We start from the raw sequence: 25,662 nt of genomic DNA, 5'->3' as shown, positions 1-25,662 counted from the left end.
AGAGATAGATAGATAGATAGATGGATAGATGGATAGATGGATGGATAGATAGATAGATAGATAGATAGATAGATAGATAGATAGATAGATAGATAGATAGATAGATAGATAGATAGATAGATAGATAGATAGATAGATAGATAGATAGATAGATAGAGAGAGAGAGAGAGATCTGCAAACTTATACACATGCTATTATGGAGCTTACCCACAAAATGAGGTCCTCAATGCGCATGTTCAGCACTAAAAGGCAATTGTAGTTCTTTACATCTTACCATTCACCAAAAGTACAAAAGTGCTAACATCAATGCAGCAATACAGGCACCACCACCGTCGCATGACTTATGAAGTCAGTCCCAAAGCCATGCTGTTATGAAGAGAAAAAAAAAAATCCCTGCAGTTGCTAACTTGGGCAGCAGTTTGAGGCGTGTGTATCACTCCAATCAACAGCAAACAAAATGCATTTTTGATATTTGGCTGTACAAACAACACAGAGGCATCCAAATTTTTGAGCTATATCTGTTGCGGTCACTGAAGGCTTAAATGTAAAAACGCATCAAATTTTTTCGTACACTCTTTATCATCGCTGTTCTCATCTCAGTCACACATTGCTGTTCTCTTGTCTCCATAATATAAGCTACTACTGCTTTCATTTTATGCTTAAGCTGAAGAAAAGCCTCATAACAGCTAGATACCTACTGCAGCTGCCATTGAGGCTACTGGCCACAGCAAGTGTACGCTGGAATAACATTCAAAAGAAAGAGGAAATTGCTTCGTATGTTTTTCCTCAGAGGCAGAGCTTCAGTCAGAACAACTGGTGCTACTGTTCATACATAACGAACCAAGAGATGTACGACGACTGAATTCTTTACTCAACAGTGTTTCAAAGCCCTACCTTGCTTCCCGGGTATGACATCAGTATAATGGCTAGATGAAGCTTTTCACTATTGGGCAACCATGAAAGCTCGGGGTAGCCGAATCACGCGTGATCCTTACATACACAGAACTGCCTGAACACTACAGGCTGTCTCGCCGTACATTACCACCCGCTTCTCCCACCCTGTCTACTCAAGAAGCAGCAACTTACCGTCGCCTGCAATCTAATATTTTTGTTACACCATTTCTTCTAAACCTCTGGTACCCCTCCCTTTATTTCCCTGACTGCCCACATTGCGGTGAGCGGGCAACGCTCTACCACATGGTTTGGGCGTGCCAAGTTACCCTTTTCTAAGTCCACTACCCCCCCTCTATGTGGAATATTGGGAGGCCGCACTGCAGGACCACTGCCCGGAGTGCCAGCAATGGCTGGCTCCCTGCGCTGTTACTGCAGCCACGGCCAACGGGACCCTGGACTGAGGGTCCCCTCCGCTGACTAATAAATAAAGATATTTTGTCCTCCTCCTCCATCGATGTTCAGCAACCACAAAATGGAATGAAAGGCAGTCTGCTTAGACATCCGATTCTATAAATTAAACGGCGCAATAAACGCTGTGGTTGCCATGTAAATGTGAAACCATAACAAACGCAATAAGGTGTTTGGAGAGGCGAATGTAATTCTACGAGTGAGGAGAATGTGCAAACTCCGTAAGTTTTTGACCGTGGTTCTTTCACAGCGTTAGAGGGAACCCAATAACAGAGGAATACCGTTGCCAGAAGACGCTGAACCATGTCTGCAACGTATGCGAAATAATTTCATATTAAGCTTACGATTAAGCAACGAAGCGAAACCGAGAAACCAGCGCTCGCAAGATAGGCGATCGTAATAATAATAATAATAAAAAAAAAACGGCAACAAGAAAAATGCGGTGCGGGAGTAATGGGCACGGACGATTCGCTGGTAGCACTCTTATCACAAGCTAAACACAAGAGGTCGTTTACGCGAGACAGCGGCAAGACTGGCGCAACAGAAGCGTCGCACAGCAGCAACTACCACCATCTACCATGGTCCACAGAGGAAGCAAAAGGAAACATGAAGAGAAGGGAGAAGGGGGAGTGGCAGGAACTAATAAATTGCATCCGCAGGCCCCGCGATCGCGCGCTCCCCGGCCGAAGACAAGGAATGTGAATCACAGCCCTTGGAATTTCCGGATGATGCCCGTGTTTCTCGAGAACAATCGATGGCCCAGCACGTTTCAGGCATCGCGGGCACGCGCACGAGCAATTCTGAAGCAAGCGCGAAGCTCAAGATTTCCGAGCGTGATCGTCCGCAAAACCAGTAAAATAAAATGCTTTTAGGATGGAGCGAGAAACAGATGAGTTCAGCTGTTAACAGGGATGATCGCTAATTTCCAAGATCTTGTTTCTGAAAAGATTCTGGCGATAAAAAAAAAAAAAAATCGTTATTTCTGTCGCTGTGCAAGCACGTCGTATGTAGGAGACGAAATGCTTCGCACTGGGGAGCGACGATCGTGACATCCGAAAGCACGCGAAAGGCGCAGCGCGCGCGACAGGCACTGTTAGTCAAATCTAGGCGGGAAGAAAACGAGTGTTGCATAGAAGGACGTGCACTAAGCACCACTCACCAAACCTGGCGCAGTCGTCACGTCCGCGCTGGATTTGAGCCCTCGAGGTTGGCGTCTGGTCGCTGTCAGTGTCCTGTGTCTTTAGGCTTCGCGCGAAAGAAACTCACTCACAAAGGCTCACAGCGCTACCCTGTCATGCAACTCGGCAGCTACCTGTTCCAGCTCACCGTTTTGGCGTACTGGACTACCATTACGCAAAGAGCTACCGCACCGCTTTTTGGAAACAAGCAAAAAGCGAGCGAGACCGCACCGCAGCAAAAACATCGGCGGATCGGTTCGAGTGGCGGGCCCCATAAGCCGCTGCCGTGGCCGCTGCCAAAGCTCCAAAGCTAAACAGGAGAATCCAGACGCTTGACTGTGAGAAAATATATATATGTAAACCATAAATTGCGTTGAAACTATGAATCAGCAAATTGGTGCTATGAGTGACTTGTGAAGAATATGCATTTGAAGTTTATTACTCAACAGTTGAAAAAGCGCGAAGTTTAAAAACCTCTAAGAAAATAAATAACTAAAGTAAAAAATAACAATATGGCGGCGCGCAGCTAACGCCATTTAATTGCTTCATACATTTTTGCGATGCGTCCTGCTGGAAGCGTCAACGTTCTCGTGTTATGAGCTTGTAAGCAGTGTGAGTTCTTGATAATTTAATTTCATGGCTACGAGCGAGGATGAGATTGAAGCTTTCTGTCATCTCGGCAACATCTTGGCCGACCCACCACCAAAGCGAGATTTGTGCAACAAGTGCAGGTATGCGGCAACTTTAGCTTACTCCTTTGATAAACTTACTGCGATTTACCGTTGTATCTAATTAGGGTCTCTTCTTAATACCACGCAGGCGGCCACCGTCAGTGTGCTGGTGCTGTTCATTGCCTGAGAGCCCCGTTATGACCGCCAGCAAAGTTTACATACTCCAACATCCCGGAGAGGTAATATTGATAATATTGGCGTGGCTCATTTTGATCCCCAGATATGGGCTCGATTTTCCGTCTGGCGGTCGGATATTGAATTGCGATTAAGCGCGGAAGGTTTGCTCGTGCGCTGACAACTCCAGGCAGCCAACATTACGAATAGACCATTTACTTAGTGCCGTTGTCAGTCGATCTTTCTAAAACAAAGAAACAAACAAAAACGATTTATGCTGGCGAGACATGTTTCAATAGCAAAAGAAGTAAACAGTACCAATGTCTGTTCAACAAAACATACGCCATTATTCAGCTTCTTGCTATAAAATTGCGTACGCAAACTGCTCTCGCGCGTTACGTGCTCTATACACTCCCATTTCCACGCTCAGCCAGCGCAGTGTATGTATTTATTTTAGGTAACTGTGCGCTGTGCACTTGCGGTTTTATCAAATGCAATGCCTGTATATTTAACGAAATCTTGCCCCTTTTTAAAATTTTTTTTGTAGTGAGCAACTTTTATTTCGCCTGAGTGGACCTTCAATGCTTGTCAGCCGACTGCATGATAATAAAGTGCACGATAATAAAGCACAGCCCAAAGGAGTGCATGCGGCAGTCGCGCATTAATTCATGTTATGGTTGTGTAGCAGTTCAAGTTGTCAGCATTACTAGTTGCTTTGCTCTATTGCCAGACAGCCATTTGGCGAATCTCATTCAGTGATCGGAATTAAGTGATTAGGTGCATGGAAGAATTGCTGGCTCTTTAAGAATGTCAGTCATGTAGGGGGTGTGCAGGCATAAAAGGTTTCCGGTATTAAATCAAACATCGCCCTATTAAGTTTATTGGACAAATCAATTAGCAAGTCAAATAGCAAGATTCAAATGTATTCACATAGCTGTTGAATAGTTGTTTAATAATTGTAGGAAATTTGCTTTTGTTTGGTTTTATAGAGTTTAACGGCCCAAAGAGATTCAGGCTTTAAAGGACGCCAGCACTGGAAATTTCGACCACCTAGAGTTTTTTAATGTGCACTGACATGGCACAGTACACAGGCCATTGCTTTTTGTTTTTATTGCGAAGAGACCACCGCGTCCTCAGTTTTGGCAGTTGGGCGTGGTAAGCTCTGAGCCACCACAGTGGGACAAATAATTCAACAGAAAAAAGAAACTAATTTTCTTCAAGATCTGTTTTGAAAAAGCCCACTCTGACTCGGTATTGGATGCTGCTGCAATCAGTTTATGCGGGCAGGAAGATACCATGCAGCAATACAGCTCGTTTGTATGGCAGCATTCATAACTTTCATACATGACCTCCAACTTAAGCTGATGTTGCAGAATGTAGCCAGGTTTAGTTAGCGCTGTCAAGATGCCAGGTATCTTAGGCCACGAACCGCAGCTCGCATCCTTGTCATCTACCAAGATGCTGGGCTCATTTAGTTGCTATTATCAGTTGCGAGAAAAGTAAATTGTCATGCACTTCACACAGCAGCTACAGAGCTAAAAGTACCCTGAGCTCGTACCGAGTTTGGGTTTTATTGCTAGGTTACTGCATTTTAAAAACAAAGAATGCTCAATTTTTCCTCTGAAAGGGGAGCTTTTGTAATCTAAAAAATAAGTACATTTGTCGCTACCACTGGCCATTTTTGCAAACCGCAGCAATGTCAAGACAATACGGTACACTGCTGTTTAGGTCTACGCAGTGATGAAGGAGTTATTTTTTACCATTCTAAATGTCACTAGTCAGAGTAATGTGGAGGGAGAAGAAAAACATATTTTCAAACACAATATACTTGGCAACAAATGTGTTTTTCACTGCAAAGTATCAACATAGGCAGAAAAGCCAGAGCTGACTTTTATTTGCAACAAAAATCGGATGGAATTGTTCCTAGTGACCATTTTATATGCTATGGATCTGTCCTCCTAGTGGAGACTGACCCTAGTGTTCACAAATCAGGATTGCAATCAAATATTTATATGAATATGTGGTTTAGAATAACTTATTTGTATTTGATTGGATTCATCACTATTCGATTTTTAACCAATTTGGCTATTATCTGCACCATTTTTTTCAGCTGAGTATCGAAAAAGTAATATTTTCCCACTCCCCTATAGACCTTTGCATCGGGGCGAGGGAGTCGCCGAAATTTCTCCTCTCTGGACAGTCTGAAACCGGTTTCGCTGTACCTTCCACAGTGCTTGCGCAGGGTGCACTCGACTGTCCAGTGAACAATACGGCAGCGCCCAGCGAGCCCAAAATGCAAACGTCTATAGGCCCTCGTTCACTGTCTCATATGTAAGCAAGTCATTTCTTTGTAGGTGAAACGGAATTTGTCTACGGCACCTATGCTGGAAGCAGCACTATCAAGCGAGCGATGCATAATTCTCCGAGGCCGTAGGTTCTCTAGAGAGCGTTGTAGAGCCCTTGAAGACATTCTTGATGAGTCTGCGTCAGCAGACACCATCCTGCTGTATCCTGGCCCTGAAGCCCAAGATGTGCAGACCTTAGCCACTGTCCAGCAGCGACGACGAGGCTACAACATTGTGGTTCTGGATGGCACATGGTCCCAAGCTCGCTCACTCTTCTTCAATAGCCCCCAGCTACACTCCTTGCTTCAGGTATGCAAGTGTTTTTAGTGTTATGCTGTGGGTGTCTTGCATTTAGAATTGCACAATTTGTACATCAGGCATTCTTTAATATGTTCGCTGTGCCGTGACCCACCGCTGGGTCATACAGGGCCATCTAGCCATGCTGGAGCTGATGTCAATATATCTCCTACAGTGTGGCTGTGGTAGGCTTCATCAAAAACAGGAATATGTGTTTTTATTTTTGTTTCAAAGATGGCAGCACAGATATATAGAGAGGACGGTACTATTTCTTCTGCAATGCATGAGGGCCATCACAGTAGCTACAGTTGTTGTGAATGACGTTTACGGTTTGCAGTGCATCTGGAGATAAAGCTGGCTGCTCTCAAATGACGGCACGACATGTGTTCGAGCTACATGCTCACCTCGCACTCGCAGTAATCTGGCATGTGCATTGTATCAAGGCTGATGGCCTTCATCCTTGTAGTTGCCTTTTTTTTTTTTTTTTTTGGGATGGATCATCAAAAGTTCCATGGTGCTTCAACGCTCAAGAGCAAAAAAGCAAGCGGAATAAGTGGATTTTCTGGCACACATGGCAGCCCAAATGCCTTGACATCCACTTCATATAGCAACACTTCTGCAGCGAATGACAGCCTTGAGAACCTACTAGAAAGTTCTGAACTGTCGGGTGATAAGTCAGACTGCTGTAGCAACACGGAATCTGATGATTCAGGGAATGGTGATGTTGTTCATGCTCTCCTTTGCCTGCTGAAAGCTGGAAAGTGATAATGAATAGAGTTAGTGTGACACCTTATCGAAGCCTTCCAATGCTTATCACCAACTGGGCGAGCAAAGATGCTGTGAACTTTTTTTCCACTTTTTTTGACCAATGACGTTTGGAACATAATGGCCTATGCGATAAACAGATATGGAAAGTAGTACATAGACTCAAACGCCCTGCAGCAGAAGTTCCGTGTGAAAAAATTGGTAGACACAAACGTACAAGAAATGAAAGTGTTCGTTGGTGTGCTGATCTGCATGGGACTTGTGAAGCTTCTAACTTTGCATCTTTATGTATCTATGGATCCTTATGGATTTTGCGATCTTTATGGATTAGGCTGCATTCACCAGAACATGGCCCGCAGCCGGTTTCTACTACTGCTAAACTTCCGGCATTTTGCCAATAAGGAGGAATCGAGCGCACAGCAGCATCGCCTGTTTCGTATATGGCCCTTGACTGAAAAAATGAATCACAATTTCTGTGCTGTGTTGGAGTGAGGCAAAGAAGTTTTCATTAACGAAGCAATGATTCCTTAGCCTGGATGCCTTACTTTACGGCAATACGTACCTGCTAAAGCCCACATATATGGAGTCAAGCTCTACAAAGCATGCACCAAAGAGGGCTAGGGCTATGCATAGAGAGTCCAAGTATATTGCGGAAAGTCTGACGCTAAAACAGACTTCAGTCATGCCAGAGATGCGAGTTTGATGACTGGTTTTACTGGCTGCACTTGCACACTTGTTGTTAACTTCTACAGGAGCATTCCACTAGCATCACGCCTGATGAAAGGAAATATATTGATATGTGGCACTCTCCGCTCTAACCGAAAGGAGCTCCTCTAAGAAGTCACAGAAGGCAAACTAAGGAAGAGAGAAATCATCAGTTTCGAGTCTCAAGACGGCATAAAGATGGTCAAGTGGATTTACAAACATCCCGTTCTTATGAAGACAACCGTTGCTGTGCATGACTGCACCCTAGTCGATACCAGGAAAAAATCAAGGAATGGTAAGCGAGTCATGAAACCAAGCGTGGTCCTCAACTACAATGCTGTGAAAAAGGGCGTTTACTACAGTGACCAGATAAAGGCTATGGAACTCATTGTTGGAACTGCTGTTGTGAATGCATGGATCATTCGTTCATTGCTCGACGGTGCAAATCATCAATGATCGAATTACATGAGGAGTTGGCACGCTCTCTCTTCGGGACAGCTCAGAATGAGATCGAAATAACGCAAAGGAAGAATCGTGTCCATAGGCTGGAAACGGCCGATAGACCTGCGCGGATTGCACGAAGCCGATGTAAAAAATGCTATGCGTCACGAAGAGCTCGCAGAAGGCCCAAGGAGGCAAGGGTGATGGAAAGGAAAGTAGTCACACTTTGTTCAGATTTGCTCAGGAAAGCTGTTTGTGTCTGCCTTATTTCGATAATGTGCACGAGTAGACTGCCAGGAAATAGACAGTGCTTTTGGGATTATAAACCTATGGCACGTGACACTTGTACTGGTAAATATTGACGCATATAGAAGACGACGCAAAAGATGACATCTGAGACGACAAGCGCGAGCCTGGAAGTGAAAGAAGCTTGAACGCAAGACTTGTTCTGGTCGACCATTCAAACCATCTATCGCTAGGTTCTCCTTGGTGTTCTACCGAGACGTGACACTGGTGGAGGTGCTGGGTATGCATAGGACTCCTTCCGGCAGTCCACAGCGGATCCCAAACGTCGACACGCCTGTCCATCGTGCTAGCCGCCGCCTTCTAGGCCTAGCGCCGGAGTACAGTCACCTACCGAACGACTCCTCAAACGCCCAAGTTCCTCAGACCTCCCAAGCCATGGCACATACCAACCCTACGCCGGTGACTCTACAGAACACCAAGGTGCCAGAGTGCTTTCGCGGGGAATCTGAAGATGTGGAGGACTGGCTCGACCAGTTTGAGCGAGTGGCCAAGATAAACCAGTGGAGCGCAGACCAGAAGCTTTGTAATGTTTATTTTGCCCTTCAGGATAATGCTAGAATGTGGTTTGAAAACCACGAGGCCAGCTTATCCACATGGGATGACTTCCGCTGCCAGCTGGTCGACACTTTCGCGAGAACTGACCGACGGGACAATGCGCTGCGCCTGCTTGAAGTGCGCATCCAGAAGCCAAATGAGAGCGTGGCTATGTTTGCGGAAGACATGGCTCGCCTTTTTCGCCGTGCCGACCCTGATATGAGTGAGCCAAGGAAGCTACGGCATCTCATGCATGGTGTAAAAGAACAGGTGTTTGCCGGCTTGGTACGCAACCCACCTAAAACGGTGAGAGAGTTCGTTAAGGACGCTACTGCTATAGAGCGAGCCCTACAAGACCGGTGCCGCCAGTACAACCGACCCGTTAACTGTGCTTCGACGACTGCGGCGGCGCTGAATGCAACCGATAGGACCGCTCTTCGAGACCTCATTAGAGAAATTGTCCTTGAGGAGCTCCAGCGAATTACGGCTACGAAGGCTCAGTCATCACAGGCCCTTGTGGAAACCGTCAGGAATGAAATTCGGTATGCCTTATCACCGTCTGCACCATGTAACCAGTCTCACCCCGTCGACAACGCGGCAGCTATTTCGGAGCCATACCACGCTCCACAACCAGTCAGCTTCACGGCCGACGTCCCTGCACCTTACCAGGAGCAGCAACATGAGAGCTATGCCGCAGTCCTTCGTCGCCCGCCTCCAGACTACGCCCCACCGAGCTCATCGAGCCGTCAGGAGACGCGACTCTTCCATGGACCTCAGTGGGCGCCTTCCAGGCGCTTTCAACCACGCCGAACTGACAGGTGGCGCAGTTATGATAACCGGCCACTCTGTTTCTACTGCGGACAACCTGGCCACGTGTATCGGTACTGCCGCTACCGCGAAGAGGGGCAAGCCTTTCCGCCTGCTTCTGCTCGCCAACACTTCAATGCCGACACTGCCCAAATCGAGGACGATCCTCCGGTCAGCAGGGAAAACAAGTCCCGGGGCTTCCGCCGCCGCTCCTCCCCATCACCACAGCGTTATCCTTCGCCAATGCGCCGTAGCATTGCTGACGTTAGCGGACAGCGGTCCCCGAGCCCTCACCGGGGAAACTAACAGCCGCAACCTCATGCCAAACCCCTCACCACCGCCGCAACCGCCGACAACCTGTGCTTCTGACCCCGCTGTTAACATTAACATTGACATCGCCGCACTACCGCCGAAAATGCCGCCTACATTACCGCCGAAAATGCCGCACCAGATGAGCAGCCCCGACGACGAAGCTGACAGCGCCGACCTTGCTGCACTTCCGCCGCAGATGCCGAAAAAGACGAACAACCTGGATGAAATTGTTAGTGCTGACCTCGCCGTTTCTATTGACGGGCTGGAGGTACATGCTCTAGTGGATACCGGAGCGGATTTTTCAATTATTAGCCAGAAACTGGCTGACACGCTGCGTAAAGTAAGAACCGAATGAGAAGTGCTGGGGGTCAGCTACTGGCACCGACAGGGAAGTGCACTGCCCGGATAGCAATAGGAAACGCGGTGTTTGTCGGCAGTTTCGTTATTCTCCCTGACTGTTGCAAAGACCTCATCTTGGGCATGGACTTTCTGCGCCTTCATGGGGCTGTAATCAGCATTCGAGATAGCGTCGTTGCCTTCACCAAGAATCATGGAGACCTTGGTTATGCGGAAGTACCACTGATGCCCTTACGCGTCGCCAAGGAGACGGTGACATTACCTCCGCGATCATGCTCTCTTGTTCAAGTGAAGTGCGACGTGGCGCATACCGGCGATGGAATCGCCGAAAGGGCAGTCACCCTGGTACTAAGCCGAGGTGTTTCTATAGCTCGGGGGCTAGTCAACTTGACCGATGGACAGACCGAAGTGCTGCTGACAAACTTCAGCGACGAGCGTCAGCAAATTCCGAAAGGCACAACTGTGGCCTTTTTCGACAGCATCCTAAATGCGCAGCACTGCTTCTCACTGCAACAGGAAGAGCCAATGAGCAAGACGCCCGTAACCATCGTCGATGTGAGTCCAAATTTGTCTTCTTCAGAACGGGACCGCCTTTTGGATCTCATAGATCAATTTCGAGACTGCTTTGCTTCCGAATCACGGGTCGGCCAAACGCCCTTGACAAAACATCGAATCATTACGGATGACTCGATTCGCCCAATTCGACAAAATCCTTACCGTGTGGCTCCGAAAGAACGCGAAGCCATTCAGCGCCAGGTGGCCGAAATGCTTAGAGACGACGTTATCCAGCCGTCACAGAGCCCCTGGGCTTCCCCCGTGGTGCTTGTTAAAAAGAAGGACGGCAGCTTACGATTTTGCATAGACTACCGTAAGCTCAACCAAGTGACTAAAAAAGACGTGTACCCTCTTCCTCGCATCGACGATTCCCTTGATCGCCTACGAAATGCACGTTACTTCTCATCAATGGACTTGAAAAGTGGATATTGGCAGATAGAAGCAGATGAGAGGGATCGGGAGAAGACAGCATTCGTCACTCCCGACGGATTGTATGAGTTCAAGGTGCTTCCGTTCGGTTTGTGCTCTGCACCAGCAACATTTCAGAGGCTGATGGACACTGTGCTCTCGGGACTTAAGTGGCAAACATGCCTGGTGTATCTTGACGACGTGATTGTGTTTTCGGCCACATTTGAAGAGCGTCTACGCCGTTTGCTAGCTGTGTTTCAGGCCATACGATCTGCAGGCCTCACCCTAAAGCCCGAGAAGTGCCACTTCGGTTACGAGGAGCTGCAGTTCTTAGGCCACGTCGTTAGCCAAGAAGGTGTGCGGCCTGATCCTGAAAAGCTATCCGCAGTCGCCAAGTTCCCAACACCTACGGACAAAAAGACATTCCGGCGCTTCCTCGGTCTTTGCGCCTATTACCGTCGGTTTATTGCTGGCTTCTCACGAATTGCCTGGCCATTAACTTCGTTGACGCGTGACAACGCTGTCTTTAGCTGGGGTGAAGAACAGCAACAAGCTTTTAATGAGCTGCGGAGGCGTTTACAGACACCACCTGTTCTGGCACACTTTGATGACGACGCCCCTACACTGCTTCATACGGATGCCAGCAACGTGGGCTTAGGTGCTGTGCTGGTGCAGCGCCAGGATGGTGTGGAAAAAGTAATTGCTTACGCCAGCAGGACCCTATCTAAAGCGGAAGCGAACTACTCGACAACCGAAAAAGAATGCCTTGCAGTGGTATGGGCGGTTATGAAGTTCCGCCCTTATTTGTACGCTCGCCCCTTTGAAGTCGTTAGCGACCATCACTCTCTCTGTTGGCTGACGAACCTAAAGGACCCTTCAGGGAGACTCGCGCGTTGGAGCCTTCGATTACAAGAATTTGACATGGCCATTATTTACAAATCTGGAAGGAAGCACACGGATGCTGATTGCCTTTCCCGAGCGCCGGTCGAACCTTCCACTATGACCGATGAAGGCACTGCGTTTTTAGGTGTCATAGATGACGCAACGCTTTCCCAACAGCAGCGAGAGGACCAGCAATTGCTCCCTCTTATTGATTTCTTGGAAAAGCGAACTACGGTTGTGCCCAAGGCTTTCGCCCGAGTAATGCCTTCGTTCTTTATTCACAACAACGTTCTTTACAAGAAGAACTTCCTCCCAGGGGGAAACAGTCATTTACTCGTCGTCCCATCAGCTCTCCGCAGTGAAGTTTTGCAAGCGTGTCACGACGAGCCAACCGCCGGTCACCTAGGCTACACCCGCACTTTGGCTAGAGTACAGCATGGATACTACTGGCCAAAACTGCCGGCGACAGTGAAACACTATGTACGTACGTGCATAGACTGCCAGCGCCGTAAATCACCTCCTGTAAAACCAGCTGGCCTACTCCACCCTCTTCAAGTGCCAAAGACACCTTTTAAACAAATCGGCATGGACCTCCTGGGACCATTTCCGACGTCCACAGCCGGGAATAAATGGATAATTGTCGCCACAGATTATCTAACCCGCTACGCGGAGACCAAGGCTCTGCCAAGGGGTACCGCCGCTGAAGCAGCTCGGTTCTTCATTGAGAACATTGTCCTGAGGCATGGCGCCCCGGCACTCATTATAACAGACCGAGGAACTGCATTTACGGCCGAACTTTTGGAGACCGTTCTCCGCCTCAGTGGCACCAGTCATCGTAAAACTACAGCCTATCACCCCCAAACCAATGGGTTGACGGAACGTCTCAATAAGACCATCCCAGACATGCTTTGCATGTACGTCGACGTGAACCACAAGAATTGGGATGAAATTCTTCCCTACGTCACGTTCGCCTACAATACGGCACGCCAAGACACCACTCGTATGACACCATTCAGCCTCCTTCACGGGCGACCAGTAACAACTATGCTGGATGCAATGTTGCTCCCAAATGCTGACACCGATGATCTCGATCAGGACGCCGAGGAATTCGCTCAACGTGCAGAGGAAGCTCGACAACTAGCGCGTGTGCGAATCAAAAATCAGCAAGAGCATGATGCACGACGCTACAATCAGAGACACCGACATGTCATGTACGAACCTGGCGACAAAGTGTGGGTCTGGACTCCTATTCGCCGCCGTGGACTCTCCGAAAAATTATTGCGGCGATACTTCGGGCCCTATGTGGTCCAGCGACGTTTAACCGACGTCACTTATGAGGTGGTGCCAGACAAGGTGTCGACATCAAAGCGACGCCAGCAACAAGCAGACGTCGTCCACGTTGTGCGTATGAAGCCGTACAACTCGGACTGACCTCATCGAGACGATGCTTCCTGAGGAGGGGGGCAAATGACGCATATAGAAGACGACGCAAAAGATGACATCTGAGACGACAAGCGCGAGCCTGGAAGTGAAAGAAGCTTGAACGCAAGACTTGTTCTGGTCGACCATTCAAACCATCTATCGCTAGGTTCTCCTTGGTGTTCTACCGAGACGTGACAATATGACGATTTCAAATATTTTTTTCTCACAAAAGTGTTTTGGAAGTGAATAAGCTGTCCAAATTCCATGTTACCATTCCATGTTAGCTGTCCATGTTACCATGTGTTTTTGCTCAGAAGTGGACTTAAGCTACAAATCTATATTGCAGCCACACTTTGAATTGACACATGCACGAGAACCAGTTGGTAGGTAGTAAAGGCAGCAGTCAACAGTTTCTATATATGAACAGTAAGTATATTGGAAATGTTTCTGTCCAGAAAACGAAAGGATAGTTGGAGACATGAAAGAAAAAATGGCATTTGGTACATCACTGCAACAGAATAGAACTCTCAGCTGAGCTCTGTTCTCACGAAAAGCAGAGCTTTTGCAGATAGCAGAAGCATCATTGTTTTTCAAGGACAGTTGTAGAACTGTAGGAAGACACCTGCACAACCATGATTATTCGATACGAAGTGAACAGCACAGTTAGAACAAATAAATAAATTCCCCTGGTGCGGTAACATATAATAATTCACTGATCACTCAGAATTTTCGTTCTGTTCATGAACAATCCACTAGAATAGGTGTGTGTTGTTTTATGACAACCTGCGGTGCTCAAACGTTCACAAAAACAAGCGACTAGGGGTATGGCTTCATTATCGATCGTACGTCCTCATAGCCAAAGGCGAGTCAGTACGCGCGGTATGTGCAAAAGCTATTGTCAACATGGGTACCCACTACCTTCTCGTATCTGTTATCAGTCCCTTGCTGCTGTCCCCTTATGCTTCTATCACACTGCTGACATGGCAGAGGGAATGGGAAAAAAATAATGGATTCTTTCAAAATACACCCCCAGCCAAAGCTTCGTCGGCAATACATGTTGAAAAGCAATTCAAGCGATTGAGTGCTATTTACAGATAAGCATTACAAAGTACGAAAGAAAGTGTTATTTGTCCCATCTTTCAGTAGGTTACTGATACAATCTGGGAAGTTTGACCCACCAGTGAATCACACCGCACCCGAGGGCAGCAACATGTGATCCACCGGTGGGTCACAACGCACACGGTTGGGAACTTCGAAATGGGGCGGCGCAGTGAACGTGTTAATAAGCCCACAAGGCACCTCGCGTTATTTATTAGTATTGTTACGTGGGGGCTTAATGCCCTCAAATTGTGGGCTTGTAGGGATACTGTTGTGGAGGACTCCTAATTGATTTAGACTATCCGGCGTTCTTGTGCTGATATCACACAACACAAAGTTGCGTTTGCATTTTGCCCTCACTGACATCAGTCGGCATGGCCAGGATCTGATCCCGTGAACTTGAGCTCAGTAGCCCAAGTTCCAAGGCCATTGAACCAGTGCAGAGGGTACGTGCTATTTATTGGTGGCAACTGAAAAAAAAAAAGAAAAAAGAAAAAAAAAAAGAAGTCTGCGTTGTGTGTCAAATAGCCTTAGTGGTCGTTGAAAACAAAAGCAGGCCTAAAAAGTTACTCTTTAATTACCCATGTGAACACTGGAAGTGCACGAATGACTACTTCAGAGCAGTAGCCCTTATTGACTCATTTCCACGCTGCCGTCAGTGTTCGCTGTACCACTTGCCACAGTTAGTAGGTAGCAAAGCGGTTAGAGGGAAATCCCTCCTTGACATTTAGGGAGGGAAAAGTGGGAAAGAGGCTGGCAGGTGACAACTTCTCTCCCACTTCGGTTATGGAGGTTATTCATTGATATGCTTTGATCTTGAGCACAATACTATAAATTGAAACAACTTTGTTTTCACTATTTATATTGTCATTTTTTGCCTAGTGGCTGGAAGGTTATGAAGAATGCAGAGGAATGCACAACCAGAGGGTGGTTGCCAAGGGAACAGCATAGAGGGTGGCTACTGAGGAAGGATGATATTATGGCAAGAGTGGAAGAATGCGGACGACACATTAGCCAGCATGTAGAAACAGACATTCAGGTTTAATAGTTTAATATCACTGCTGTAAGTTATCCTTTGAAATAAGCTCACTCCAGAATATCACTGCAGTCCGGTACAAGCCCAGGTTCACCTCTGGGTATTGAGAGAAAAGAAAAAAAAAAGAAAAGCAGTCACCTATAAAAATATCTTTGCTATCACACCAATGCTAAGACTCGAACATTTACATTACACACTTATGGCCGTCCTGTCATTTATTTTGTTTTCACCGAGGCTGAAATCACAATGGTAAAAAATTTATTGGTTGCTCTTTGAGGGGGTGGTTAGAAGAGGAAGGGTCCCATTTGAACTAGACATTTCTTGGATGCTCTCCATTAGCAAAACGAAATCCAGTATGAATTTTCTGTGGTTAGAATTTTTTGCTAAGTCGGAGGCAAACCCCCTCCATTTAACCTCACAATTGTTGCATTGTTATTCTGTCAAAAGCTACCAGCTAAACAACTGCATATTACCATAGTTGCATGGTACCCACAGGCCTTTCAGCATGACCTTCTTTCTTCTCTCCTTCCCCTTCCCCAGTGCAGAGTAGCAGGCCAGATTTGAATTATTCTGGCCAACCTCTCTGCCTTCCTTTCAATAAATCCATCTATCTATCTAATTCAGTGATACGCTTGTCATCTTTGGTACAAGACTACAAATTGAAACAACTTTGTTTTCATTATTTCTGTCATCAATTTTTACAACATAAGTGAACCACTTGGAGCATGTGATGGATCCAGTGCCATAAACCTACAGTTAACGCAGGCCACCTAACTACAAGAAAAAAAGTACTTTTTGCTGCTGCTTAAACATGTGATCCACCGGTGGGTCACAACGCACACTTGGTTTCAGTCCAGTGCTTGGTTTCAAGCGGTGTCTTCCACAAAGTGTAAACAGTATTGAATGTTTTACAAAACTATTATGGTGCCTTAATTGTGAAAACGCATGCAGGTAAGGTTCTCGTTTTTGCCTCGACTGAGCTTTGTACTGACCCATTTCCAAATTGTGGTCTTTCCAGGTACAGGTCAATGCATCTCAAGCTAGTCACTATGTGATACGGACTCAGCCAACGAGTGAATGCCTTTCGACTGTAGAAACAGTGGCTTATGCCCTGGCAGCCCTTGAAGGAAAGCCACACTTACAAGAGGCAAGTCTTGTTCTTTGCTCGTGAATACATCTACCATTACTGGCCATCAAATAAGCCATATGAGGGAATCAACTACTGCTACAGCGAAGTACTATAAAAGGACCACAAAAAAAAGGAATGCGTAAAGGGATACTGCAATAAGGTTTTAGGCAATCTACTTCTGTTCTGCAGCTGGCATTTCTAGATTGACTAAAAACAGCGCCATTCCTAGCACAAAGTCGGTGGAGAGCACCTTGACCCTCATTTTTCTCTTGAATGGGTGCGCCTGAAACTACTGCTCTTTGGAACTGTGACATCACATGTATCCCTGCCTCTGCTTTCATGCTGCCTGCCTGCCAGTCTGCGTGCTGTGCTGTTACTTTCTGTAGTCAGTTTTGCCTGGAACATTCAGAGCTCAAATTCAACACATGCAGCTGCTCGACCAGTGAAGGGTGCAGTGGGAGAAAAGGTTCCGTTTTACTCAAGGTTCCAACAGTGCGGCGCAGGAAAGGGCATGTCATCTGAAAAAATGCTTAGCATCAAAGAATGTGGATATGTGTGTTGCACCCTAAGTGAAAAACCTTACGGGTTGGGTCCGATTATTTATTGAGACCATTTTGTCCACTATGAAATTAACTTTGCTCTGCTGATAATCCTCAGCATGTGACTGATAGCAGCTCACACCTGATGCTTGGCCGCACATGTACCCTTGAAAGCGCAAGTACGGCAGTCATATTTCAGCTAAAAGGGGGCCTGAAGTACAGAAAAAAAACATGTGGCATAGAGAACAAAATACACTGAAAAAAAGAAAGAGTGCAGTCTGTAGCACATGTTGAATGCATGTAACATAGAACATAGAGAATAAAGATATGGGAACATTTATAACATTTGCGCTTTCCTTGTGAAGTGGTACTACGGGAGCGTTGTCATTACTTTATTCAAAATCAAATAACCCCATACGGAAAATCATCTTGGATGCGACGCTGAACGGAACTAATTTAAAAGCACATCCATCTTTCTTGTTTGAAATTTGCAGTGCAATAACCAGACTGCTGGCATTCATCATATACCTATGCATACTTGAGTGGGAAAAGAATAAGCATGTTGCTTATAGTTGGAGTGCTGTTGAGCTCCCTGCTTGTAGATTTCAAGCAGTCATTCCACTGTTGCCACTGCTTACATTGCATAAAAATCGCCTATTTCCAGCGGATGAAGTGATATATGAGGCACCATCATTCGGAGATGCCAACTTAGGTTACTCTTTGCTGCCATATGATATATAGTCCCTGGTCGTCTTGATATCTGAATAATCTATGCTTGCACTTTAATGTTTCAGCTGTTAATTATTCACATCTTTTCACGGCGCCAATTTAGAACCAAGAGGTGCAACAGCCGAAGCACTGCCTTCACGGTCGGTGGGAACAGGTTGCTGCAAGACGTGCGACGTATAATGCACAACTCCCGCCCGGCTGCACTGGTGGTGTCTAGGACAGGCGTACAAAATAAAGAAAATAACGCCATCCGCCTAATTATACGAGAAACAAAATACTGCAGCTTTAGATAACTACACCATCTGATGCAGTTTTACTTATCTTGGCATGCAAACACTGTAGCCATCCTAACCAGAGATGCCATCTCTGTGTGCTAACGAACTGCCCAGGTGTCTGTACGCAGAGGTTGAAAATGAGCAGCCCTCGCACGTTGTAACAAAGTCTACCTGCGTATTAGCTTTCAGTGGTGATAAATGTTTTCTGAATGCATGCTTGATGGTTAACAACAGCAACAGATTAACTGATAACTTTCTCCCATCTCTTCCCTCAAAGGTTCTGACGAGGCCACTGCAAACCTTGTGCCGTCACCAGTTGGAGCATGGTGCTGTGACACACCAGAGCAAAGAGTTTCTGATTCAGAATGGACTGTACATGAAACCGTTGTCCCGGCGCATCATACACAAGCTGGCTCGTAATGAAGATCTCAAGGATGCCCTGAAGTGACTGCCTGTGCGCGCGGTGTGACAAGTTTAGCAAGATTCAGTAGTTGAATGCATGCACTGAATGGACACAGTTGCGACTGTTTTCAACTTGCTCTACGGAAAAAAAAAAAAGAGAGAGAGAGATCAGTATTTATCACATGCTCCTGAACAGCTTGGATAAGCAGACCTTCGGGCTACTTTTAGTCACTTACTGCACAAGTGTGTACTGGTAGTGCGTAGGAACGAAAAAAATTAGTTGTGGTTTAGCTCTGGTTAAACCGAGGGCTAGTGAAAGCTAGGGAGCTATGGTTACGCTTGGAAATTGGCAGGGGCTTAGCTCAGCTAACCAGGATATACGTAGTGGAAGCATGTGTGCCTGGCTGCTTACTCCTCTCCATTCCAATCTAATCCCATCCAATCCAGTCTAATATAATCCAATCCAAACCAGTCCACCGTAATCCTATCCAGTCCAGTCCAGTCAAATACTATTCGATCCTGTGTCCAATGCAGAGTACACGCTTGCCCGAAATGTGCCGCTGACTAGCCTATCATCATCATTACTGTCATTCTCATGCTAGAGAAGGAGAATTAAGATGCACTATTCACTCGGCTGGTGATCCGAGGGATGGAGGTTCGATTTCCGGTGGAGACATTTTTTTTTATGAGAAGACTGTAGCTCCTCTTCACGGCATAGCTGCGACCTCCCGAGGTCTCGCTTTGGCTGTCGGGGTGTTGGTTTCACAATAGAACCTTTGCTTATGGTCTAAAGATTGTGATTGCCATTATTACTAGATGGCAGAAAATGACCCTGCAGTTTGCAGACCATGCAAGTGTGTTGTGGAAAGATTGTGTGTGCCACACTCCCACATAACTGCATGCTCTGAAGACACAGATTTAAGTGGATGTTCTTGCACGCATTTTGTCTCATTTTAGTCACCTGATGAAACACCAGTTGCCGGAACCTTACTGCCAAGTCCCAATTTGGCAGCTTTTTTCGCATTGCCCGTGCAACGAGTTCCAAGAAATCGTAGTGAAATGTGTGCAACTGGGTTTAAAATATTGTATAAGGGCACTGGTGCAGACAGTCATTGTCCATGACTTTAACTTCTATTGCATGTTTGAAGCAGAAGCCTGTAGCAGAGGCTGTTAAAATGGCACTTTGCAGTAAAGTACTGTTAACTGGTGCATTAGCTGGGCTTGACTGACATGTCTGTGACATGACTTGAAAAAGCATATGGGAATTTTGAACAAAATATTATTGAATTTATTATTCAGACTGCATCAGAATGCTATGTACAATGAAAAGCCCAACAATGTGCAGCAGTTCCATTACAGTTCAGGACAAGCAACTTAAGGACAGTAAAAAAAGCTTATCGAGCAGCAAATCATTTTGCAATGCCAAAGAAATCGACAGTGCAGACAGAGCTTTTGATCACAGAGGTAGCGACTAGATAAATAGTATGTCTTGTACAAGGCGCACAGTCAAGAGGAAAGATTGAGCACTCTGTAACTGTGCCTGTACAGGCAGACTTCGGGACAAGAAGGAAACATATTTCTAATCAAGTATCACCAGCAATAAGCAGGTGTACTGCAATGTGAGCGCACTTTGGAAAAATAATAAAACCCTCGGCAAAGGATTGTTCAGCACCTGTGTTTGCATGCCACATCTTACCTGACACCAACTTTGTAAACCAGCAAGATGGTTTTAACATGGCAAATATATGCGACAAAGACATGCTTACTGCAGATCAATGATCATTGTCCAGCAAAACAGAATAAGAAAAAATCAAGCTATATAAGCACGAAACATTACAACATGGCCGAGTCAGCCCATGTGTAATACATGTTCTTGAAATTAGTTCTGCAGGCCTTGCGTGTAAGTATACAAAGCCATCTAGGTATTCAACAATAAGCTAACTCATTATTTCAGTCTAGCATCAAAAGAGCTACAGTGGAACTGAATCTGATATATCTTGTAAATAATAAAACTAACCATTATTTTGTTATGCATAAAGAAATGCGTCGTCAACAACAACAAGCAACAAGGGCATAGAATCAATCCAGGTGCCACTGTGAGAACATGCCAAGACCCAACAGGAATAATTGTGTCCTTGTAGTCGCAAGTAAGCAACCCAAATAAAATCGTGCCTCAGATTGTGCTAAAATGCATCACAAACATGAATTTGCACCCAGAAATGATAAACTGCAAGCCAACTTTTTGGTTCAAACATCTCTCCACAAGAAAACTCATGGCAGAAGCACAACTTCAAATGTAAATAATGGTTTTTACTAAGGACAACACTGTTTAGCCATTACTCACCCGAGCAGTTCATTAGCATTGAGTGAGCAGCCTTCTGTACAAAGCTACACACACCAGTGACAATTTGTGACCTGTCAGCCTTGCAGAAGCTAAGAATCTGGTGGCATCATCACAATCTTGAGTGCACTGCAAGCAGGCATACCAATTATAAGGTGCATTTGCAGAGCAATGAATGACCAATCTTTTATTGCAGTAGTTTCGTGCTTGCTTTTGTGGACTGCTCCTGATTTCTTTTTCAAGTTATCTGCCATAACTTGCATCTAGATAGTTGGAACACCAATAGTACATCATAAAAAGACAGCAACACACAATGTATACAGTACCTATTAAGACAATCAACACTGAAGGGAGTAACATCACTCTTTCCTTTTCCTTATTCAAAGCTGACAGACACCAATATGCAAACCACATTTCTTCCTTTTTTCTTTTTTGCTTTAAAGCTGGCTAATGTATTCTGTATTACTTAAACACAAATATTGCCATGAAAATTTGAATTCAAGATTTATATTTCTGCTTATTAATTTATTAAATAACTGCACCCACTGTTTTTCATCTTTAATCATCATGCTTATTCACACAGGCATGTATTTATGAGCAACAATAACTTGCACCATGGGTACAGCAGAGTGTATTTCACTAATAAGAGAACTACCAGCCATCCAGCAGAAACTTAACAGTGACAAAAGCACTGGCCAAATGATAACTTTGGTGTTCTGCAGTTGGCTCAAGTGTGAATACAAGATTGTCTTGATGACCAAAACATTTTAAGCAACTTCAGTTTCTCATCGTCAAATGTATAAACACTGTCACCACTGCAACCTGCCCACTTGAGATTACACAGGGCTAGAGACCTCATGCCATGTGCCATGCTACATGATAAACATTTTACATCGGTGTTGCTAGTTTACAAAGGTTAACTTCTGTGGTGTAGGTGAACTAAAGCTGGAAAATGAAGATGTTCAAGACAAAACAACCTCAGCTACAAAGACTTGTTTTACCAGGTTTGCACACGAACTGGTGAGACAATCTACAATTTTAACATTTAACTTGAGGGAAACTTGCCGATTTCGGTAGTACATGCCAATGAGTGCTAGTATTTTTTCTCCCTTTGCCAATCCGATTATTTGATCACAAAGCAAATCGCTGAGTCTCAGTGGTGGCAGGTGCTGATCGCTCTGAGTGGGTCCTCAATGTCGAGTGATGTTGGCAGCATCATCGGGTAGGCCATCCCAAAGATGGCAAAGGGCCTCACCAACTGCAGGCTCAAGCTCCTGCACCAAAACATCGCATCAATGCACTGAGAGTTGGTACCAGTACCAAAACAGCAGGCCCTGCATGCCACGTGGGCACTGAGCAGCTGGCTCTCATTATGCTGCACTAATGAAAGATGTCACCAGCGCTCAAATTACCCTAACAAAAGGGCGCCAATTGTAATGGTTGCCCTCATTTAAGCCGTGCACAAACATACTTTCTTTTTGTGTATGGACATGCTAGCTGCTATCTAGGAAGCAGTAAAAACTGAAATTCAGGCATGAAACAGCGGAAAAAAGTCTGAATTAAACCACTGAAAGTCACTGTGTCACTTCGTTGGTGCTCGGACATTCTTGATATCCTGCTAGTCAAGCCGTCTCAACTCAGCATTGCACGCTCCATGGGGGCGAAGAGGTCGCTGAACTGCAGGCCAGCATTTGCTGCGAGAGCTTCATTGTTGAGCTCAGGAATGGGATCTATGGCTGGTGCAAACGAAGCGAGAGCTCCGCCAACAGTGGGTTTAATTTTGGCTGCTGCTGGAGTGCACCGCTCGCCGTGCGCTAGCAATCGCAGAGCCTGTGTTTATATCATGGTTTCTACCATTTTTGCCCATCTACGTTGTGGGAATTCAACACATCCCTCGCCCGCATGACGCAGCAACCCCCCCCCCCCCCCCTCTCTTTTTCATGGGGAGCCCTTATATTTCTCCTCTTGGCCTCCTTCCCCCAGAGCTGTGACGGAGAGGGCGGGGCTGAGAGAACTGGCGTAGCGAGCCGGGAGGCCACTCTTTCCCCCTGCGCTCTCATCTCGACGGATAACATCGGCATGCAGAGAGACGTCACGACGCCGGAGCGCATGGTTGCTGCTATGACCGAGGATGAAAATGGGCACTCCCAATAAACAGCTTGGCCCGCCGGTTGTGCCTCGGTGTTTTGTTCTTCCCTGCCACGGATGTGGTCAGAGCTAGAGGCGTTCGGTTCTGACAGCAGGACCGGACTCCCAAGGAAACTCCCATAACGTAGATGGCGAAAACAATTTGAATCACATCAGCAAGGAGGGGGGAAAAAAAGAAAGAAAAACTGTTTAACTCTGCAATAAATGCGTCTTTTGCTGTTGAACATGTGACAACAAAGCCATGAAATGCCAAACTATTGAATTTTACTAACATAACAATCGTGACAGAGCTGTCTGTAGTGTCCGTTTAAAAAGGGTAGCTTTATTCTATTTGAGCTGTGAGAGTCGCAGGTTTGGCTTGGTTTGGTTGAATATTCTAAAGTGACTCGGGCTATGCTGGGCGCCGTAGTGGAGGGCTCCAGTAATTTCAACCACCTGGGGTTCTTTGATATGCATTGACATCACACAGTACGTGGGCGCCTTGCATTTCGCCTCCATCGAAAAATTGCCGCCGTGGCCAGCATTTGATCACTCATACTTAGGTTCTGCATTTGAGTACCCTAACCACTGAGCCACCTCAGCTGGGCAGTCACAGGTGATAATGACTTAATTTGATGACAATTTGGGATATGCAGTATTGACCCATTTCCGTTTTTGCATTAATTCAGATCGGCAATCTGTCAACTGGCATCTAACATTGGGAAAAGACTGCTTTTATGCTTAAATCATAAAACCTTCTTGGGATGCAAGAATCTAGATAAATCAGATTCCATGCAGAAATGCACAGGCACAGTTTGTGGGCATATACACAAAGATGACAAAGGTAAACTAGCCCACTTTGCAGGCCACTAGCCTCAATAGTTACTTGAAAGTGGAACAAAAGAGCAGTCTTCCTTCCAAATATTGATATAGTTATTTCACAGTGTGCCATTTCTCATTTGCAAGCATTTTTCACAATAGGTATAAAAACACAACACCAACCTGCCCATCTCGGCTTATCTGTACCTTCTTGTTATCATTCCAAGGATTCAGCAGATGTCTTGTGTTCTGGAAGGGCAGATTACACCTGCAAGCACACAAAGCACAGGCTGGTAATTTTTACTAAAACTTCTACAATCAAAGCACACCTATCATTTTTTTTCTCTCAATTGCACCAGATTATTACAGAAAGCTGTCTGCTTATTACACATGACAAACCCTGCAAGGAAATTAATAGCAACCAACACAAACTTCCCAATTTCCTTCTGCAAAGCAGAAGCTGACAACATCTCCCAAACTTTCAGTCTTTTAGCCCATGTTTTCAACCGGCGGAGTACATCAAGTCAAGTTAGAATTTCACCAAACGTCAAGTTTCACCATAAAATTAGCAGTTGAGATGCTCCCTTCTTGATCACAACAGTGCCAAGGTCCCTTGGGTGATAGCACATCTGAAGCTCTCCCATAGCGATCAAAACGTTTAGCGATCAGTAAGTATTGAAGGACTCTGCCTGGATACTGGACGCATTTGATCACAAATGAAATATTACGAGAACATGCAGTTCGATTCATATCTGGTTATTCAAGTACTATTCACGCACCCCTGTTGGCATCTGCATTAGATGCTGTAGGGCTTTTGAGTATAAATGCAAGTGGCTTTTCAAGTTCTGCTTCCTTTTGTTCTTCCCTGCCAAACGATTTATTAGAGGGTGTAACAGCTTTCTGGTGCATGCTCACATTTGCAGACCAACCTACTAAAACTCGCACAAGTAAAGATATACACAGGCGTCAGTAAGCTTCCATAAGGGTAGGCAATGTGAAATGGATTTGCTGGACAACTGCTAAGGTTTAGGAAAAACCATAAGACTCTTTCCAGGACAGATATATTAGAAATAATAAATATGCTTTCTTATGTGAATTTACCATAGATTTAAGCTTTTAAGACTATTTATGTCCAAAGCTCGTTGAATAGGTGCCAAGATAATGGCGCAAACAGAAAACATTCTGTCCCCAAGATACAAATTAAAAGTTTGCCATAGTATAGTTGTATATAACTGTAAATAGTTCTTTCTCTTGCTCTATTTTTTTAGTGTATCACTAGTGTCTTCTTTACATCTTCACCTCTGATTACCCTGTCCACTTTCTTTTCATTTCAATGCCAATCATGTACCAGATGGATATAAGACAGTTTCTATTGCTGGCATCCACCTCTTAATCGCCCCTTCTTAAAAATGATTTCTTTAAACTAGAATATACATTACAACCACTCACATACATATTGCCCAACCAAGGATTTTTTTTCTTTTTTTCATCAATCAGTACAGAACAAAACTCTTTACTGAGAGCTCTGTAACAGCAACACTGATATCTGATGAATGTAATTATGTTCACTGCCAATATGATGAGTACAAGTTTCAGCTAGGTCAGGGTCGGCTCATTGGCTCAGGTATTGAGATAATAGGCTAATA

The 25,662-nt window shown here is 45.5% G+C and overlaps 2 protein-coding genes across 3 annotated transcripts in view; one reads left to right on the top strand and one right to left on the bottom strand.

Annotated features, from left to right (window-relative positions):
* The first annotated feature begins 3,050 nt into the window (after positions 1-3,050).
* On the top strand, positions 3,051-20,397 carry Dtwd2 (DTW domain containing 2). The gene is made up of 5 exons (XM_084593782.1): positions 3,051-3,271; positions 3,360-3,450; positions 5,740-6,039; positions 16,674-16,802; positions 18,605-20,397. Exons 1-5 carry the CDS (start codon positions 3,177-3,179, stop codon positions 18,773-18,775), a joined length of 786 nt encoding a protein of 261 aa, XP_084449908.1. The 5' UTR covers positions 3,051-3,176; the 3' UTR covers positions 18,776-20,397.
* LOC146198332 (3'-5' RNA helicase YTHDC2-like) overlaps positions 19,995-25,662 on the bottom strand; it is a 67,972-nt gene continuing 62,304 nt past the window's right edge. For both annotated transcript variants that reach the window (XM_084593773.1, XM_084593774.1), the window contains exons 27-28: positions 24,200-24,284; positions 19,995-22,344 (exon numbers count right to left, since the gene is read on the bottom strand). In XM_084593773.1, the coding sequence (XP_084449899.1) occupies positions 22,261-22,344; positions 24,200-24,284 (169 nt within the window). In that variant the 3' untranslated portion in view covers positions 19,995-22,260. The remainder of the gene's footprint in view (positions 22,345-24,199; positions 24,285-25,662) is intronic.

The sequence above is a fragment of the Amblyomma maculatum genome, chromosome 2 (assembly GCF_055883805.1).
Source record: "Amblyomma maculatum isolate TAMU_Amacu chromosome 2, ASM5588380v1, whole genome shotgun sequence".
Taxonomy (NCBI): Eukaryota; Metazoa; Arthropoda; class Arachnida; order Ixodida; family Ixodidae; genus Amblyomma; species Amblyomma maculatum.
The sequence above is the reverse complement of the archived record's forward strand: the minus strand, read 5'-3'. Positions and strand labels throughout refer to the sequence as shown.

What these genes read in the sequence shown, in the direction of transcription:
- Dtwd2 (XM_084593782.1), top strand. Translation starts at nt 3,177, where the DNA reads ATGGCTACGAGCGAGGATGAGATTGAAGCTTTCTGTCATCTCGGCAAC. An exon ending in GATTTGTGCAACAAGTGCAG is followed by an intron (nt 3,272 to 3,359) that starts GTATGCGGCAAC and finishes AATACCACGCAG; the next exon opens with GCGGCCACCGTCAGTGTGCT. An exon ending in AGCTACACTCCTTGCTTCAG is followed by an intron (nt 6,040 to 16,673) that starts GTATGCAAGTGT and finishes TGGTCTTTCCAG; the next exon opens with GTACAGGTCAATGCATCTCA.